The sequence below is a fragment of the Colletotrichum costaricense genome, assembly GCF_030867565.1.
Source record: "Colletotrichum costaricense strain IMI 309622 chromosome Unknown Scaffold_19.1, whole genome shotgun sequence".
Taxonomy (NCBI): Eukaryota; Fungi; Ascomycota; class Sordariomycetes; order Glomerellales; family Glomerellaceae; genus Colletotrichum; species Colletotrichum costaricense.
Genome location: NW_026848248.1, coordinates 839,043 through 855,224, shown reverse-complemented (window position 1 = coordinate 855,224; position 16,182 = coordinate 839,043). Strand labels below are relative to the sequence as shown.

Here is a 16,182-nt window from a genome sequence, read left to right as displayed (position 1 = left end):
GACGTACCCTTTCAGATGCACCAATACAGTAGGTAATTACTACCTCTGGTCTTTTGCCGTCATGACAGGTGTTCCTCTGAGCTCAGAGTGGCTTCTGCCCCTGGCCCAGCTCAATACCTTAGTGGTCAAACCAGCCATGTGTTTACATTGAAGTACCGCATTCCCAAATTTCGGGGTCTTTCTCAAGCCATGTCCTGGCATCACACTGGTCAGGATGTCTCGAAGCGCTCCAGCGAGGTGAAATTGAGGTGGGCATGCAAGCTTGCTGCGATCCACAAAGTTTCTTTCCCCCCAGCCCGCGCTAGGTACTCATAGGTGCTGCGGTGCCCATCCCCTCACGCCTGGCCCTGCCCCTCGAGTCCCCCTCGCTCTTCAGCTGGGTTAGCCCGCGCATGAGTTACTGTCCCCCCCCTTCTGTGGCACACTCTGACACGGTCTGGGCGACAGGGCAGCGGAGGGAACGAATGCGCCGGAGTTAGGTACGTACCTCCCTTACTCATTAAAAAGGTTCGAGGTGCACTGGCACCACAGGGAACCTCTTAAGTGGGTGTGTGCCCCGCTACACCGGGTCACCGCCTGGCCGATAAGCTCTCTTATCAGGCGTCCCGTCTGTAGCGGAAAGAAAAAAATTTGGGCTGGTCGCAAACCATCGGCTTCTGTTTCCTGCAGGTGGGCTGCGATATCTTCTTCGCGTCAAACATCAATCTTCGACGTCGCCAACACACCCCACACCACCTTCGTGACTCGATAAGATGGCTTCCGTATACAAGTCATTGTCCAAGAAGGCCGACAAGCCTGAGGCGCCGACCAATGGCGTCAAGAAGGTGCGCCAGAAGAGGCGCGCTCTGGTTCTTTCAAGCAGAGGCGTCACTTACAGGTGAAGCTCCGCCAATAGATCTCCATGTGCCATGGCAGTCACGCTGACCTTTGACCTCGACAGACACCGACACCTGATGACCGATATTCACTCGATGATGCCCCACGGAAAGTTGGACAGCAAGGTCCGTACTATCCCCGCCATTGCTGGCTGTCCTCATCGACAATTCTCGATCCTGACAAACCGCTCTAGTTCGATACCAAGTCAAAACTCCACGTCCTCAACGAACTCGCCGAGCTCAACTCGACACCTCAGATTTGCTACCTGGAGGCCAGGAAGCACCAGGACTTGTACATGTGGTTGGCAAACGTGAGTGTTTCCCACTACGATAGTTCATCTCGAGGATGGTGGGCATTACTGACATTGACAAGGCACCGAACGGCCCCAGTGTGCGTCTACACATCCAAAATATCATGACCATGGAGGAGTTGCGATTCCCAGGTAACTGTCTTAAGGGCAGTCGTCCTATACTGTCCTTTGACGCCGCATTCGACACCGAGCCTCATCTTCAAGTCATCAAGAACTTGATGACAATGGTGTTCGGTGTTCCAGAGGGAGCGAGAAAGTCCAAGCCTTTCGTAGACCACGTGATGGGAATTAGCTGGGTTGACGAGAAGATCTGGATCCGCTGTAAGTCCGACTGCTACTTTACCAACCGCATTTGCGTACTCAAGACTGACACTGCGACAATCAGACTTCGAGATCAAGGAGGTCGATGCCGAGACGGAGGAGGAAACTGGAAAGTCAGTCCTCAGAGGAGGCAAGACAGACGTCGCCCTGGTGGAGATTGGTCCGCGGTGGACGGCAACCCCGATTGTCATACTCGAAGGCAGCATGTGTGGAAGCAAGATCTGGGAGAGCCGAAGCTTCGTCTCCCCGAACCAGATTCGTGCGGACCTGAGGAAGAAGAAGTCTACTCGCCACGTCTCGCGGACGGAGCAGGAGGTAGAGCGGGCGGCAAAGAGAGGCGAGCTTGGCCTCAGAAGCAAGGGTGGAAAGAGCGCAGCGAAGGACGAGCTGGATACCAAGGCACTGTTTGCGTAATAATGAGATTCCATGCTGTTCGGGCATATTTGAATTTATTGACTGGCAAAGAGCCAATTTTTTTCTTCTCTTTTTGCTCAAGAATTTTGAAATGCCGAGGAACTCTGGAGCACAAGAAGAAGACAGAGAATCATGAGATACGCCAGGTGAAAGATACGGTATATACCTGGCATCATTCATTCATTCATAGGTGCGAGCAGGCGATGCGAAGCTTTTGATAGCAAAATACGTACTCCCACCGTCGGCTCCAACATCCTCTCAATGATTGGCTAATGCGGCGCAAGCACCCTAGCCACAATCACGAGCGATACGGTACCCCTGACGCCAACTCCCCGGGGAAGGAACCCACTGGAGGTAAGGTAGGGAGACAACTTCCGTCATATTGGACCGGAAACTCGTGGTACCTGTGCGGCTTGACCTCCTGAGCTTGAGCAACATTAGGTCAGCAATCGGGACCTTGGTGCATGTCCTCTGCGTCACCGTCGCGTCTACCCTTTCACTTAACCTCGATTCCCCCTTCGCGTTGAGGTTTCCCTTCCTGCAGCACTGCTTCAGCAACTCAGCACTGCGTTTTGTGTGAGCAAGCATGGCCAACCGGGACATCTGCCAGCCCATTTCGACCAATATCGCGTCTTCTGTGCAAATAATGCCGACCTACATCATCGCCCTTATTGATAGCCCCAACGTCGGGGTTATCAGGAAGTAAACCCATTGATCCGATACCTCACCGGTGATTTCATTCATCCGTGAGGCCAGACGAGACGAATCAGTCTCCGAAATACACGCACATTTATTGTGACTGGATCCTTATCCGGTGATAATTTGTTGAAGCGCACGTCAGAGCTTCCCTTCAGCATCAAAGCTAGACCAAGGGCTCTAGCTCATTCTGTCCGTCCTTGATCAGCAGGCAAGCATCAAAAGACGCCAGCGAACTCATTTTCACGAGGTTCACTAAAAGGAGCTGCCTGGAAACAACATGCTGCAATACACCAGTGAGTCGCGCGTTTGTCAACACTGTTGTTTTTGGGATGAAGCCTCTAAGAAGTCCATAGATTCGACTCGTACTATCTTTGCTGCCGAAGGCGTTCCGTTGCTTCTCTGACTTGTTCATCTGAATCATCGTCAATTTGAATCACCATCAGACTAAACTACAGTCAGACTGCCCTCTCACCACACACATCCCCCAGCCCGAAACCTGACTCTGCATTGCTCTATCGGATCAACCTCTAAGAGTCCTTATACTTGATCAACTTTCAGATCACGATCGCCTTCATTACACATAGACCGCTATAGACAACCGTTGATTGCTTTCAAGATGTCTTCAACTTACTCATCACTATTTGTGGGCCAACAGCTGCAATCAGACCTGGCGGATGGCGATCTTGGCAAATTGGACGGCCTCGAAGGGCTTCCCCTTGAGATTATTTTCGATATTTACCATCAACTCGATGTCCGAAGCATATTCTCCCTGGCTCAGGTCAACACTCTTTTCCATGGACTCCTGACAAGAAATAAGGCGGCAATTTTGCTACCAGTCCTTCAGCGAGAGTTTAGCCCCTTGCCCGAGCTTCTCCAAGTCTTCACGGCTTCGGACCAAGACATGAGCCAGTATGGAGATACCTTTCAGCCGCGACGAGTAGTTTTCAGAAGATTTCCGGGCGACATGACGGGCGTCACCTTATCCCGTGGCGGTGTTCAGCACAATACAGGGGCTTTGGACGGCGACAATCCACCAAGAACTACTTTGCCGTCACCTCGATCGGTCACGCTTGTTGAACGAGACTTGAGGCCCTTGCTGAAGTATTGCTTGGTGACACGACAATGGGAGGAATTATTCCCTCAACTCCACTGGTTTGCGACACCTGAGGACTGCCGTCAACTCAACGAGTTAGAGAAGTTCAAGCTTCGCCGTGCTCTTTATCGTTGGTGGCTCTACGCCTTTTACTTTCACGGTGAACTTCTTCGTCCTCGGAGCAGTCAGCCGGAGCCGTTCGTCAACGATGTCCGAACCAGTCACATGAGACTTCATTCAACTCGCGAACTGATCGAGATGAGAGATCTTTTTTTTTCGATGAAGAATCTTGTGCGGCATTACATCTACCCGAACTTAGAGCAGAACCTAGAACCTGTAAGTGGTATTTGGCATCTTGCAATTCGATATTGCAGGCGCAGTGGTATTAGAATCTAATCAATACTGACATCTATTAAAGGTTGACGAGAGCAGCCCACTCGAGACTATGATCGAGACCAGCATTCGCGAACGCATTGTGGACACGTATGCCAAGCTCGATCCGGAAGACCTGATGTTTTACTTCGAGAACTTGTTCAACTACCCTCGGAAGAGGCTGGTAATGGATGTCAATTTGAAGCACCCCGCATTCTCCCAGGACCAGGAATCGTTTGTAGCAGCGATCCAGTCCGCGACAGACGAGCGGCCGTGGCTTTTCGACATTGCTGATTTGACCAGCATTGGAGGCATCGTTACCTCTGATGACGACTTGGACGAACATCTTGTTCGTGACGGCAGCCACGATGGCTCGATTCCTCCTCCGGGAGCGTTCCGGCGGCCGAGAGGGATCTGGGCGCCACCAGGAGATGATGGTCGAGCTCTCGCCGAGCGAAGTCATTCCTATGGAGGGCAACGTTACTAAGCATGCTGAGTTTCCGGGTGGAGGCAAAATGGGCCGGGCCAATGTCCCATGATGGTCTATCTCAATTGAGAGTGAGATAAAAGCTAGTCAGGGTAATGCAGATCCTAATAGAGTCACTGTCAATGGCCTCGTATCATCTTCGTCGGGTTGATGTCGCGTCTTTCGCGCATGAGACATAAGTGTTTTGAGCAGTACCGCCTTCTCCCGCCAATCTATACTACCTAGGCAGTGTATTATCATTATTTATCAGTAACACTATCGCAAATTCCACCACTTGCACTGTAGTTCGTTAGTATCTTCAATGCTATGATGGCAAGAAGTGCAGTAACAGACTGAACTTGCCTTATTCGGGAATCTAGCAATGGGTGGATTGCGGACTTGATCTCTTAGCTAGTGCAAGGCTGCGACCTACAGGGGCGTAAGTGTGGCGGGTGCACCCTGCAAGGCGGCGAGCTTGTGGCCAGCTCCCGCCTTGTCAGTGGCCCAAGCCTCTCCCATCCTCACTCACACCTGGCCACTCACTTAATAGCCGTCCTACACGACGGCATTGTCTCCCATCAGCGCAGCGCATTGTCTTTGCGCAGCTGGAACCCTGCTCTTAATATCTCTTTTCTCTCGAAACCTTCTCTTACACCAGATATACCATCAGCATCTGCAGGCGCTGCGCCTGTAATCAGACTTGCGACAGACCGACCTACCTTACTACAGCTGGCGGCGGCCTTATCCGAACTCATTGTTGAGCTCATCTCGGGCAGCAGCCAAAGTTGAACCGTCGTTCTCACAAAGGTCAGTTACTACTTCACAAAGTGCTTTTTTTATGTATGGCAGTCAAGCGACAGTCTGATCAGTCTCGTGTTCCATTATCGAGCGAGCTGGCTGAGATGGCGCATCTTGAGTGTTTCTCTTAATGCCGTTTGCCTTTCATCAAGACCGAGCAACAAAGAAGCTTCATTTGATCTTTCCCAGTTCTCATTTTCATGCCGAGAGGTGTTTTTGATGCTATCACTTATTCAAGAGATGCGCTTACGAAAGAACAAATCACAAAAGATACACTTTGTCTTTCACTTGGCCTGCCTTGCTGTTCCTCAACGTTCGGCACCTAGACGAATCCTGAATATATAACTGACCTGGCATTAGAAAATCGCCTGCTTCTGGGCAACCTGGATCGTTTCTTCCTGCGTGGTTGAAGATCGATCAGCCTTAAGAAACAGGGCAGAGCATTCAGTCAGACCTGCTCATCTTTCTGAGACATAGGACTGCCTTCCGTCCTAGCTCGAACCATCCCGGCTATCAGTACCTTGGAAAGTCTCTGTTGGTCAGACACGGCGATCTCGCTCTGCTGCCCGAAGTATCAAACACTGTCATCGTCCCGTATCACTCACGATAAGCATCATCCGCGTTTTGGGGCGTGTCGACACAGCCGGTTTCTGACCATGGAAGGCGGCGACCCGGACGTCGTCATGGGCGGGGATGATAAGCCTTCAAATGAGACCACGACTACCAATGGAATTCCAGTGCCTGCTGATGGGGTACAAAAAGACGAGAATACCACATCGCCCGACGACGAGGATGAGGAGGACGAAGAGGACTACGAAGAAATTCTAAATGATGACTCGATTCGCAGACGAGGACTACTACCCACGGCATGTTGCTACGATGACCGCATGAAGCTTCACGTCAACGCCGACTTTGGGACTACGCCTCATCACCCGGAAGACCCTCGCCGAATAGAGGAAATTTTCAAAGCATTCAAGAGGAATGGCTTAGTTTTCAATGGCCCGGAAAGCAAAATCACGGAGGTGATGCGTCACAACCCGTCGAAATACATGTGGAGGATTGGCGCTCGAGAAGCAACCAAGGAAGAAATTCTTACCACACACACTCCGCTGCACTATCACTGGGTCGAGAGCCTATCGAAGATGGACTACCCCACGCTACGAGAAACGAGTCGGCAATATGATCAAGGCCGTGCCTCGCTTTACGTGGGCAGTCTGACATTCACGGCAGCCCTTCTCTCCTGCGGCGGCGCCATCGACACCTGCAAGCATGTCGTCGAGGGCAACGTCAAGAATGCCTTTGCTGTCATCAGACCCCCGGGTCATCATGCAGAGTACGACCAACCCCTCGGCTTCTGCTTCTTCAACAACGTGCCCGTTGCCGTCAAGATCTGCCAGCAAGAATATCCAGAGGTCTGCAGAAAGGTACTGATTTTAGACTGGGACGTTCATCACGGCAATGGCATTCAGAATATTTTCTACGACGACCCGAATGTTCTGTACATCTCCCTCCATGTCTACCAAAACGGACAGTTCTACCCTGGCCCGCCAGAGAATGCGGAAATACCGGATGGAGGTCTCGAGCACTGCGGTACAGGGCCTGGACTGGGAAAGAATATCAACATTGGATGGCACGATCAGGGTATGGGGGATGGCGAGTACATCGCCGCCTTTCAAAAGATCATCATGCCTATCGCCAAGGAGTTCAATCCCGACCTGGTTGTCATATCCGCAGGATTCGATGCTGCCGACGGAGACGAGCTCGGTGGATGCTTCGTGAGCCCTGCTTGCTACTCACACATGACCCACATGCTCATGTCCTTGGCAGAAGGCAAGGTCGTCGTGTGTCTGGAGGGTGGCTACAACCTGCAAGCCATCTCAACGTCAGCGGTATCAGTTGCTCGTACGCTGATGGGAGAACCGCCACCGAAGATGAATCTGCCATCTTTGAACAAGGACGCGGCCAGGGTCCTCGCCAAGGTGCAGAGTTACCACGCGCCGTACTGGGAATGCATGAGACCTGGCATTATCCCGATGCCGGATATTCAAGATCTGCATGTTACAAGACTCAACGACCACATCAGGCTCGGCCAAAGGCAAGCACTGTCACAACGCCATCAGATGATTCCTCTTTTCATACAAAGAGATATGCTCTTCAAATCCTACGAGAATCAGGTCCTCGTAACTCCAGATATTCCGTCCGCACGGCGTATTCTCATCATCTTTCATGATCCGCCGGAGGTGTTGGCTCAACCTGATGTGGTTGACCGCCACGTGGAGGCCCATAACGCCTGGGTAGTCGATAGCGTCGAACAGTACATCGATTGGGCTGTTGGCCAAGGCATTGCAGTCATGGATGTCAACGTCCCGAACAAGGTTCTACGAGACGAAGATATGGAACCTTACACCCAGCAGACAGGAGAGATTGAGCTCCTGGGCGAACTTCAGGAGCTGGCGAACTACCTATGGGACAACTACATCCAGCTCTACGAGGAGGCCGACGACATTCTTCTTCTTGGTGTAGGTCGGTCGTATAGTGGAGTTAGGGCGCTTCTGACTGGACGAGGTATGTCTTTTCACCATACAGCAGTAACGTGCTCTTCCCCCGCTAATCATTTCACGGTAGACTGCAAAGCCAAAATTGCTGGAGTCGCCTGCTTCATCAAGGGAATGTTGCGACCCGTCAAGTCTGACGTCGACACCGAGCTTGCACCCTGGTATAAGGATCACTCTCAAATCTACGTCGAGCATGATCACGCGTGCTGGTCTCGTGCAGACACAAAGCACAGAGTAAGTAAGCGCCGCTTCGGCACAGTGATTCGGAGTCCGGAGAACGGTACCCAGAAGATGGCGCAGGCCCATGCCAAGGAGGTCCAGAATTGGATGCTGGATATGCTCGCGGCTCGGCAGAATGGTGATACTACGGAGGATGACAAGATGGCTTGACATGCGCCGGTTGAGTGAGCCTGCTTCAAAGTTGGGATGAGATATCGGGGGGAGGCGCGTGCAGTGCAGCATATATACAACTGGGTACTGAAGCCTACGCGGTTGGCGTTGAGGGCGGAGATATGTTCCAGGTCCGCAGCACGCTGGTTACGGGAGAGCGGAGGATTTTGAGAGAGAAGAGACACTTTTGGTAGCGAGGAATCTTCGAGCGCGGGATGGGTGTCAGCGACGTACCTTAGGCATTTGGCGAGAGAATTCTGTTGATACACCACCACAATGCCAACCATGTTGCGCCGAAGTCGACTGAGCCACCATAATGCTCTATACTCTGTGTAGGGGAATGAGGGAGCATCTGTCACCAAGAGGACAGCGGGGGTCAAGAGACGAGTCACGGGCTTCCTCTCCAACAGTGGATCATAGCATCCACACAATAACCCGCCTTGCTAGCTCAATCGGTAGAGCGTGAGACTCTTAATCTCAAGGTTGCGGGTTCGACCCCCGCGTGAGGCTCAAATCCTCACCGCGATTGGCAAAGCCATTCTACGGGTTAATCTTTTGCTTTTTGAACTTCTGATGATATGTTTTGCACTAGGTTTTGGCACATGTAGGTGAGAGGAAGGCATACAGCAGCAAGTGGCCTGACTTTCCTATTTTTTCAGTATCCCAGTGTAAAAGATACTTAGTTAGTGGACCCTTCCTTTGAAATCCTGTTACCGCAACATTTTTCGTGGTCTTTCAAGACTCGCCTAGTCGTGTGGGCGTCTACAATTTTTCCGGCAAATCACTTTAGATCCCAGCCCATCGTCAATTCTCTCGGCTTTGATTGGTTCCAGCCGAAAGGTCAACTTGTGGACCAGCACTGACGTTCGATAGTACGCTCTGGTTGGCTCAACAGCCGACGTATACTTATCTTATCCGGACAACCGCGTCTGAGCGCGCTTCACAGCTGGTTCTCAGCCTCCGTTTTGTGGGTACCCTCTGGTTTTCAGGGGGGCCAGATCCCAATCCTCGGACGCTTTTTGCTGCTTGCATCCTTAGGAACCCTGCTGCTCCATCCAAGGACGATTGACGTCTGGCGTTGGCGCGCATTTTAGCTGACCCATCAACCTTCCCAATCCAACTACCTATCGCGCGCGCGCGCAAAGCAAAGATCTACGACCCCCCATCATCAGGAGGTTTTTGTTACGAGCGTTGTCTTCGGCCGATTTGCAGGCTACACGACACGAACAGATATGGATCGCGATCGGAGAAGCAGGTAAGTGGTGTTAGCTGTTGGCAGCTCATGTTGTCTTTCCCACCAGTTCATCCCGGGCTCATCGAGGACCTGCCTGATCGAGTTTGGCATATTCCACGATTACTTCATACCGGAGTATCGCTCTCGGGAACTGCAACCCCGCGGCACCGATGATCAGTGTATCGCTTGCTTTCCAGCTTGGTACCTGTCACGGCCCCTTCTCGGACCGCGGACCTGTACGGCGATCACACCTCTTCGCAGGCTAGCAGAGGGCGATGTCCCTTTTGCACTGAATCACCATTGCCCAGCCTTCCGACTGCGTCGAGCCATTCTCAATGGAACCAACTGACGAAACATCCTAGGTACGAGGACGGCGAGGTCACTAGGTATGGCGCTGGCGAGTCCTGGAGACCCTTCCCTAGAGGTGGAGGTGGCGGCGGCGACCGCTCCCCTCGACGAGCCCGAAGCCCACTGAGAGACCGCGAACGAGACCGAGATAGAGATCGTGACCGCGACCGCGATCGCGACCGTGATCGTGACAGAGACAGAGACCGGCCAAGATCTCGCGACCGCGACCGAGACCGAGACCGAGATACCAGAGACACCAGAGATCGCCCAAGATCAAGAGACCGCGACAGAGACCGCGCCCGCACGCCGCCATTGACCTCGGATAGCTATGTCCCCGGAAGGTCTCCTGCGCGCCGCCGCTCGCGCAGTGCTGAGCGTTACCGACGTGACCGGTCCCGTGATAGAGACCCGCGCCCTCAGAGCGACACATGGCGCAGACGAGACAGGACTCGAAGCCCTCCTCCGGTGAGACGGCCCTCGCCGAGACGTAGCCCGTCAAGGCGCCGCAGTCCCATTGGAAGATCTCCAGCCATCCGAGATGAGAGAAGCGATCGAGCCAGATCGCCGCCGCGCCGCGACAACAGAGACAGAGAGCGTGAGAGGGACAGAGACCGGGACTTTGATCGGCGGGACGACAGGTACCGTTCGTTGCCCCCCTTTGCGCAGACTACGGTCTCATTACCTTTTAGACGCCGGTCGCGTTCGCCATACGGCCGCGACAGAGGTCCTAGGGATAGAAGCCCACCCCGGCGGTCGCCTGCGCCGGCATCTCGTGGCAACTACCGTCCACGGTCTCGTAGTACGAGCCGCCGCGGCGGTGGGGGCGAGAGATACGTAGGATCCTCTTACAGACGGGCCTCGCCGCCCCGAGATTCTGGCATCTCGTCAGCGATCACGTCTCGATCAGCTTCAGGCAAGTCGTCACCGCATCCTCCTCCTTCCACCCGAGCACGTTCGCGGCCGCAATCGAGGGAGCGTGGGGAGCGTGTCGAGCGAGTCGAGCGGGAGCAGCAGCGAGAGCGAGAGCGGGAACCTACACCGCTTCAGACCGGTGCTTCTGCTGCATCATCGTCCTCCACGATGACGACGACGATTCGCGAAGCACCCAAGCCTGCCGCAAACGCCACCGCAAACGCCGCCGTTTCCGCCGCCTCCGCGATCGCCGCCCCCCAAGAGCCGGCCCCGCCGGCCGCAAAGACACCACCTCGAGGCCCCGCCGCTTTACGTGCTCCTCCAACCGGCCCTGCCGCGACCCGAAACTTCACTGCGCCCGCCAGCTCACCAGCTGTCCAGCCACCTAGACACCCGCCGACCCCGAGCGTGCCACCCTCGCGCGCAGACGCCGTTAGCCCGACAATCCCACCGGCCGGCCCCCGAGGCTACGTAGCTCCGGCCAGGGGCGGCGGATACAGCGCCCGCGGTGGACGAGGCTCGTGGTCTGGTCCATCCCCTCGACAGGCCCCTGCCCCCACGACATCCCCCTCTGCCATTGGCAACGGACCTTCCAGCATCCCAACCGGTCCACGCGCCAACCCCTCCAACACAACACCTTTGAGCACATCGTCAGCACCCAAAGCTTTCAACCCCCCTACCGGCCCCTCCTCGCAGCACGGCGGCCCCGGAAACGTCCGCCTGACGCTCGCGCAGAGCATGCTTGCGACCTTGCCGCCCATCATCCCGGGCGGCAAGATCGACCCTTCCTTGCTCCCGACGACGACGGGCATCACGAGGGACATTGAGCCGCACTACAAGAAACTCAAGGCGGAGGAGGAAAAGGCCCGCGCAGAGCTGGACGCGAAGCAGGATAAGTTGCGGCAGAGCCTCCAGATGTGGGACAAGCTCGAGATGGAGTCCAAGGCGTGGAAGACGAGGGTAGACGTGAGCGAGCAGAGCTTGAAGAGCTTGGCTGGTGAAGGCATGGGCGGTGCCGCGTTCTAGGTGGGAGCAAGCACCGTCACGTGGTAGAGTACGTTGAGAGGGATGTAGAAGGAAAGGCACGGGGCTTCTGTGTTGCGATTTTGGTGGGATCGGAGACGGGGGAAAGGGTTTATTGACTCTTGTTTTCTTTTTTTTTCTCTCCCCCTTTTACAGCGGCGACGAAGATGTACTACTACTACTACTACTACAATTATCTGTTAGTCGGAGAGGCACATACCCTTGCCTCCCCCCTTTCTTGCTTTTGCTCCATTACGTGTAGGAAAATACAAGAAATCAAGTGGGCGTCTGAGTACATGCTCTCCGTGCCTCGAGTTGCGAGGAGGAAAGTTGACGCGCGGCGTATTGGGCACCTCCGAGGTCAACGAAGAAGAAGTGAGCCTGCATTGGCAAGCCAATTTTTTTTCCTCCATTTTTTTCCATTGAGCAACTGTTTACTGCTACTTCTGTGCTGCACGGTATAGAAGAAGCCATGATCTGAGGTACCTCATAACAAGGTAAGGTAGGCCACCTGTGATGACCCCAAATTGCCTCTTTCATGGCCTTCAGCCTAGCCCGTCATTTCATATCCATAACCCATACCCGTTTCCGTAAACCCATGCTGGCCAACCAAGCGAGTTCCAGTCAAGCCCTTCCCTATGTTCCGAAGCCAAACCATAGCCTATCTCGTCGTCTCGTCTTCCATGGTATCGAGCTATGGACCCGTGTGTGTAGAAGACGGCCAAGTTGTAACATTATACAATATCTGAGGGAAATTGCATCGTCCTCAGTGCTTCTCTGAGAAAGCCAAAATGAAAAAAAAGGTCATGCGAGTACCTCTCGCCGACAAGGAAAGGGAAACAAAGAAACAATCAATCCTACGCGTAGTCCATATCGCTATCCCATTCGTCATCGACCTCAAAGTCGCGTTCGTCGTTCAGGAAGTCATCCATGCTGTATTGATGCTCCCGAGGCTTTTGGTTGTCGATGTGGATATCGACAACGTTGCACATGCCTTGTACAAATGTGTCTGCCGCTGCTTCTTCAGAGGCTTCGTCGGTCTCGCCCTTATTGAATTCTTCTCCGGGTTCTTCCATATCGACATCGTTTTCAGAGTCGAATTCGTCGCTGTCAGGCTCCGCGTACGACTTGGGCTGCAGCTGCTGGCCACGAAGCCCTCTCGACGTGCTGCTAGCGCGAGAAGAGGTACCCGAAGCATGGGACACAACTCGTTTGCTCCGCCGGGATGGCTCTGCGGCAGGTTTCTTGGACTTCCGCTTCCCAACGACCAGGGGAGATGACTCGACGGGCAACGGTTTCTGCAGGGTGAAGTGTGGTTTTGGATCGGGGCTTTGTCGAAGGAAGATCTTTTCAAACTTCTCCTGCCACGACTTTCGGAGTTCCACGCGTGATCGCCAGGAAATGCTGAGCATTGCCTTGATGGAGATGTGTCTGAGATCCGGTAGCTCTTCAGCGCTATCAATCAATGATTGAAGAAAGGCCTCAGCAACCGCAGTATCAGCTGCGCCGGAACTCCAGTGACGAAGATTCTCCAGATGAACCACTTGCAAAGACGCTGGCCAGCTAGGAACCTCATTCGGCAGCAATAGCGTATCGTAGGAGGGAAGTCGATCGTTACTCGATTCCAATAAGCTGAAGTACTGTAGGTTCATACGCAGCTCCTTAAGGTGCGGACACGCAGTTCCCAGCACCGTAAGGAAGGACAGGTTCAGTGAACGGTTGTGATTCAACACAAGCGACTGCAACTGATGTCCTTTCGTGACCAGAAACAAGCTGAAATCGTCGGCAATGACTTCCGCGCAGTTTACTAGCTCTAGGCGTCTCAGCCTTGCTGGGAGCAAGGGAAAGAGTGAGGTAGTAATGATTGTCGACGATTCGAAGACCAGATCGTCGAGATTGGGAAGAGCAAGAATAGAGTTCGCAAGCAGGCTCACAGACTTCTGATCTTCGGCAAGCAATTCGGGATTGGTCTCGGGATCTTTGTCCAGTCTGATGGACGGCATCTGGTAGTTCACGAACTTGAGTTTCCGTAAAGAGACGAAGCTCGGCATCTGGTGAACTTCTTGAAGTCTCGCAAGGCTCGCATCCCAGTTCTTGTCCATCAGCCTGGAGCTCCACTGCCAGCTTTGGAGCCGTGTTATTGCAGTCTTTTCCCCAGCCTCAGCAGCGGCAGTAGGAGACACCTCAAATGCCTCAAAGAGCTCGTCAGGATAAGTCCACTTGATGGATTCCTTCAGCTTTCGGAAAGGGGCCTGGTCAAATCCATGCACGAGTAGGACCTCTTTGAGACGTGGCAAGTTCTGCATCAGCTTCAGTGGCGATGTCAGGCCTCGTAAAGACACCAGTCTGACGTCGATGTGGAGGGCCTCGATTTTCGCTCTATAGTTGAATGTAGTCTGCGATGGCGGCTTCTCGAGCAATTCCGCAAGCCCATATGCTTTGGTCTCGTCCCGTACTGGTGGACATTTATATAGGACGGTCAATGCCGGATCAGCGAACTGCCTGCACGTCCTGGCCGTATGGAGGATCCAGTTGACGTCTAATGTATCCTGCTCATCGCCTGAAATCGCCGCGAATTGAAATATCTGAACCCAGATTGAATGCGCAATTTGAGGGTCGAGCCAGTTTGGAATGATAGGGCTTGTAGTCTTCATGTCGATATCCACCTTATTTTTCGGGGGCCTCCCTCGTGGCTTAGCCGGAGTGGTCTTTGGGGTAGGTTTGGCATCTGAGAGTTCGTCTTCGAACCCGTTATCTTCGGATTCGTCCGAGAAGTCGTGCTTGGCTTTCCGCGGTGAAGCCTCTACTTTGCGAGGCCGGCCTCGGCCTCTCTTAGGGGCAAAGTCTCGCGCAGTGGTGGTCGACTTGCGTTTGGTGCCGGCCCGGCTAGCCCCTCTTCCGTCGCTAGCCTTGGTCGGCGTCTTTCGGGGACTCTTGCGTGAGGTGCGTGGTGATTCTTCAAAATCTTCGGATTCGTCCGCAATGGAGTCTTCCTCATCAGAGCTTTCCATGCCAACATATGACTGAATGTGGGAGCGAGTCGAGGATCGAGTTTTAGATCGGAGACCATCGGTGAGCTTATTCGGGGACGTTTGGGCTCCAGCCTTGGTGACTCGCATTCGATCTTTGGCAGTAGATTGGGAACCTGTAGCGTTCGCTGAGTCGCGACGAGGCCTCGAGGCTGTGGTTTGCCGCTTGGACGCCATGGTGCAGTAGTGGTGTGCCCTGCATCGATAGGAGTCGCATCTTAGGGAATGTTCCAATAGAGGCTGTCTTGGAGTCGGTGACTAACCTGTGCTCAACTATCCGTAGATCCGTCCGGTGATGTAACCAGTCAGAAGAGTGTCGAGTTGCACACCAAACTTAGCGCATGCTGATTGAAGCTGTCGAGTGATGACGTTTGCGACAGTTATGCGCCAGCGGCCGGAAGTCCGTTATTAACAAGTACGACGGCACGCCGCAGAAGCGATTCACTCATGCAATATGCAATAGGAGATGGAGGAAGAATTAAGTGCGCAAAACGACACACTTGTGTAGAAGGAAAGTGTAAGGTAATGTATTTGGAGAGACTCGTGGAGGAAGGTTCACACCTTTGCAAGTGAGTTGGAGTTGGTGGGGCAGGTGCGCGCAACAGTCACCTCACTGAACCACCACCGGGAAAGAGCTGTCAGCCTTGCACTAGCGTCGTGGGACACCTCAAGGCTGCCGTGGGCTGCAGTAGACGCTTGTCAATGACCCCCGCAAACACATGGCCTGTGCACCTGAAGAGAAAGGAAAGATGAAGGAAAAAAAAAAAAAGAGCAGGCAAGTGGAAGTCCTCGATCTCTCCAACTTTGAGAGTGAGTTTGCTCGCAGTTTGGCAGCATCAGGTTTCCCAAGCGTAACAGCATCGACACAAAGAATGCTAAAGTGCGGGATGACCGGAATTTGGATAGGAGCAAGTAGATCCTGGCCGGCGAGGCAAAGATTGGCCGTCGTTTGCTTTGCGCCGAGTTGCCTTGCGGATGGCAGCTCTAGCTCTGGAGGAAAACATCATGTCATGTTCAAGTGCAAGTTGGCCTGAAGGAAACAGAAATATTTGTTCGAGAAATTCGAGACAGGGTTCCATACTCGGGAAAGCAGGACCAACTTGATTTGGGTGTCGGGGCGAGCATCTGCGCAGTCGGGTGCTTTCCGCTTCGCCTGGAGAGAAAGGACCCACCAGCAGAGCATATTGACCAATCATGAACATGTTTTGCTGGTATCTGTAGCCAGAAGCCTAAAGCCAACCAGAGCAGGCACTAAGCACAGTAGAAGACACCTACAAGTACATCGAGTAAGTGCTGTGGTGGCCCCTTGCCCAGGGCAGTTAGTTTCACGGATAGTTAGGGG

At 53.6% G+C, this 16,182-nt stretch overlaps 5 protein-coding genes across 5 annotated transcripts; 4 read left to right on the top strand and 1 right to left on the bottom strand.

Moving 5' to 3' along the window:
• Window positions 1-752: 752 nt before the first annotated feature.
• Window positions 753-1,921, top strand: CCOS01_14124 (brix domain-containing protein; the record flags this gene model as incomplete). The annotated part of the gene is made up of 5 exons (XM_060462268.1): window positions 753-877; window positions 941-1,001; window positions 1,070-1,186; window positions 1,249-1,507; window positions 1,572-1,921. The coding sequence occupies 5 exons, from the start codon at window positions 753-755 to the stop codon at window positions 1,919-1,921; spliced, it is 912 nt and encodes a 303-aa protein (XP_060307364.1).
• A 1,315-nt stretch (window positions 1,922-3,236) lies between these two features.
• CCOS01_14123 (F-box domain-containing protein) lies at window positions 3,237-4,572 on the top strand (the record flags this gene model as incomplete). The annotated part of the gene is made up of 2 exons (XM_060462267.1): window positions 3,237-4,049; window positions 4,132-4,572. 2 exons carry the CDS (start codon window positions 3,237-3,239, stop codon window positions 4,570-4,572), a joined length of 1,254 nt encoding a protein of 417 aa, XP_060307363.1.
• Window positions 4,573-6,005: 1,433 nt separating this feature from the next.
• Window positions 6,006-8,294, top strand: CCOS01_14122 (histone deacetylase; the record flags this gene model as incomplete). The annotated part of the gene is made up of 2 exons (XM_060462266.1): window positions 6,006-7,914; window positions 7,975-8,294. 2 exons carry the CDS (start codon window positions 6,006-6,008, stop codon window positions 8,292-8,294), a joined length of 2,229 nt encoding a protein of 742 aa, XP_060307362.1.
• Window positions 8,295-9,526: 1,232 nt separating this feature from the next.
• On the top strand, window positions 9,527-11,814 carry CCOS01_14121 (uncharacterized protein; the record flags this gene model as incomplete). Its single annotated transcript, XM_060462265.1, has 2 exons — window positions 9,527-9,549; window positions 9,891-11,814. 2 exons carry the CDS (start codon window positions 9,527-9,529, stop codon window positions 11,812-11,814), a joined length of 1,947 nt encoding a protein of 648 aa, XP_060307361.1.
• An 854-nt stretch (window positions 11,815-12,668) lies between these two features.
• CCOS01_14120 (uncharacterized protein) lies at window positions 12,669-15,017 on the bottom strand (the record flags this gene model as incomplete). The annotated part of the gene is made up of 1 exon (XM_060462264.1): window positions 12,669-15,017. One exon carries the CDS (start codon window positions 15,015-15,017, stop codon window positions 12,669-12,671), a length of 2,349 nt encoding a protein of 782 aa, XP_060307360.1.
• Window positions 15,018-16,182: the final 1,165 nt, after the last annotated feature.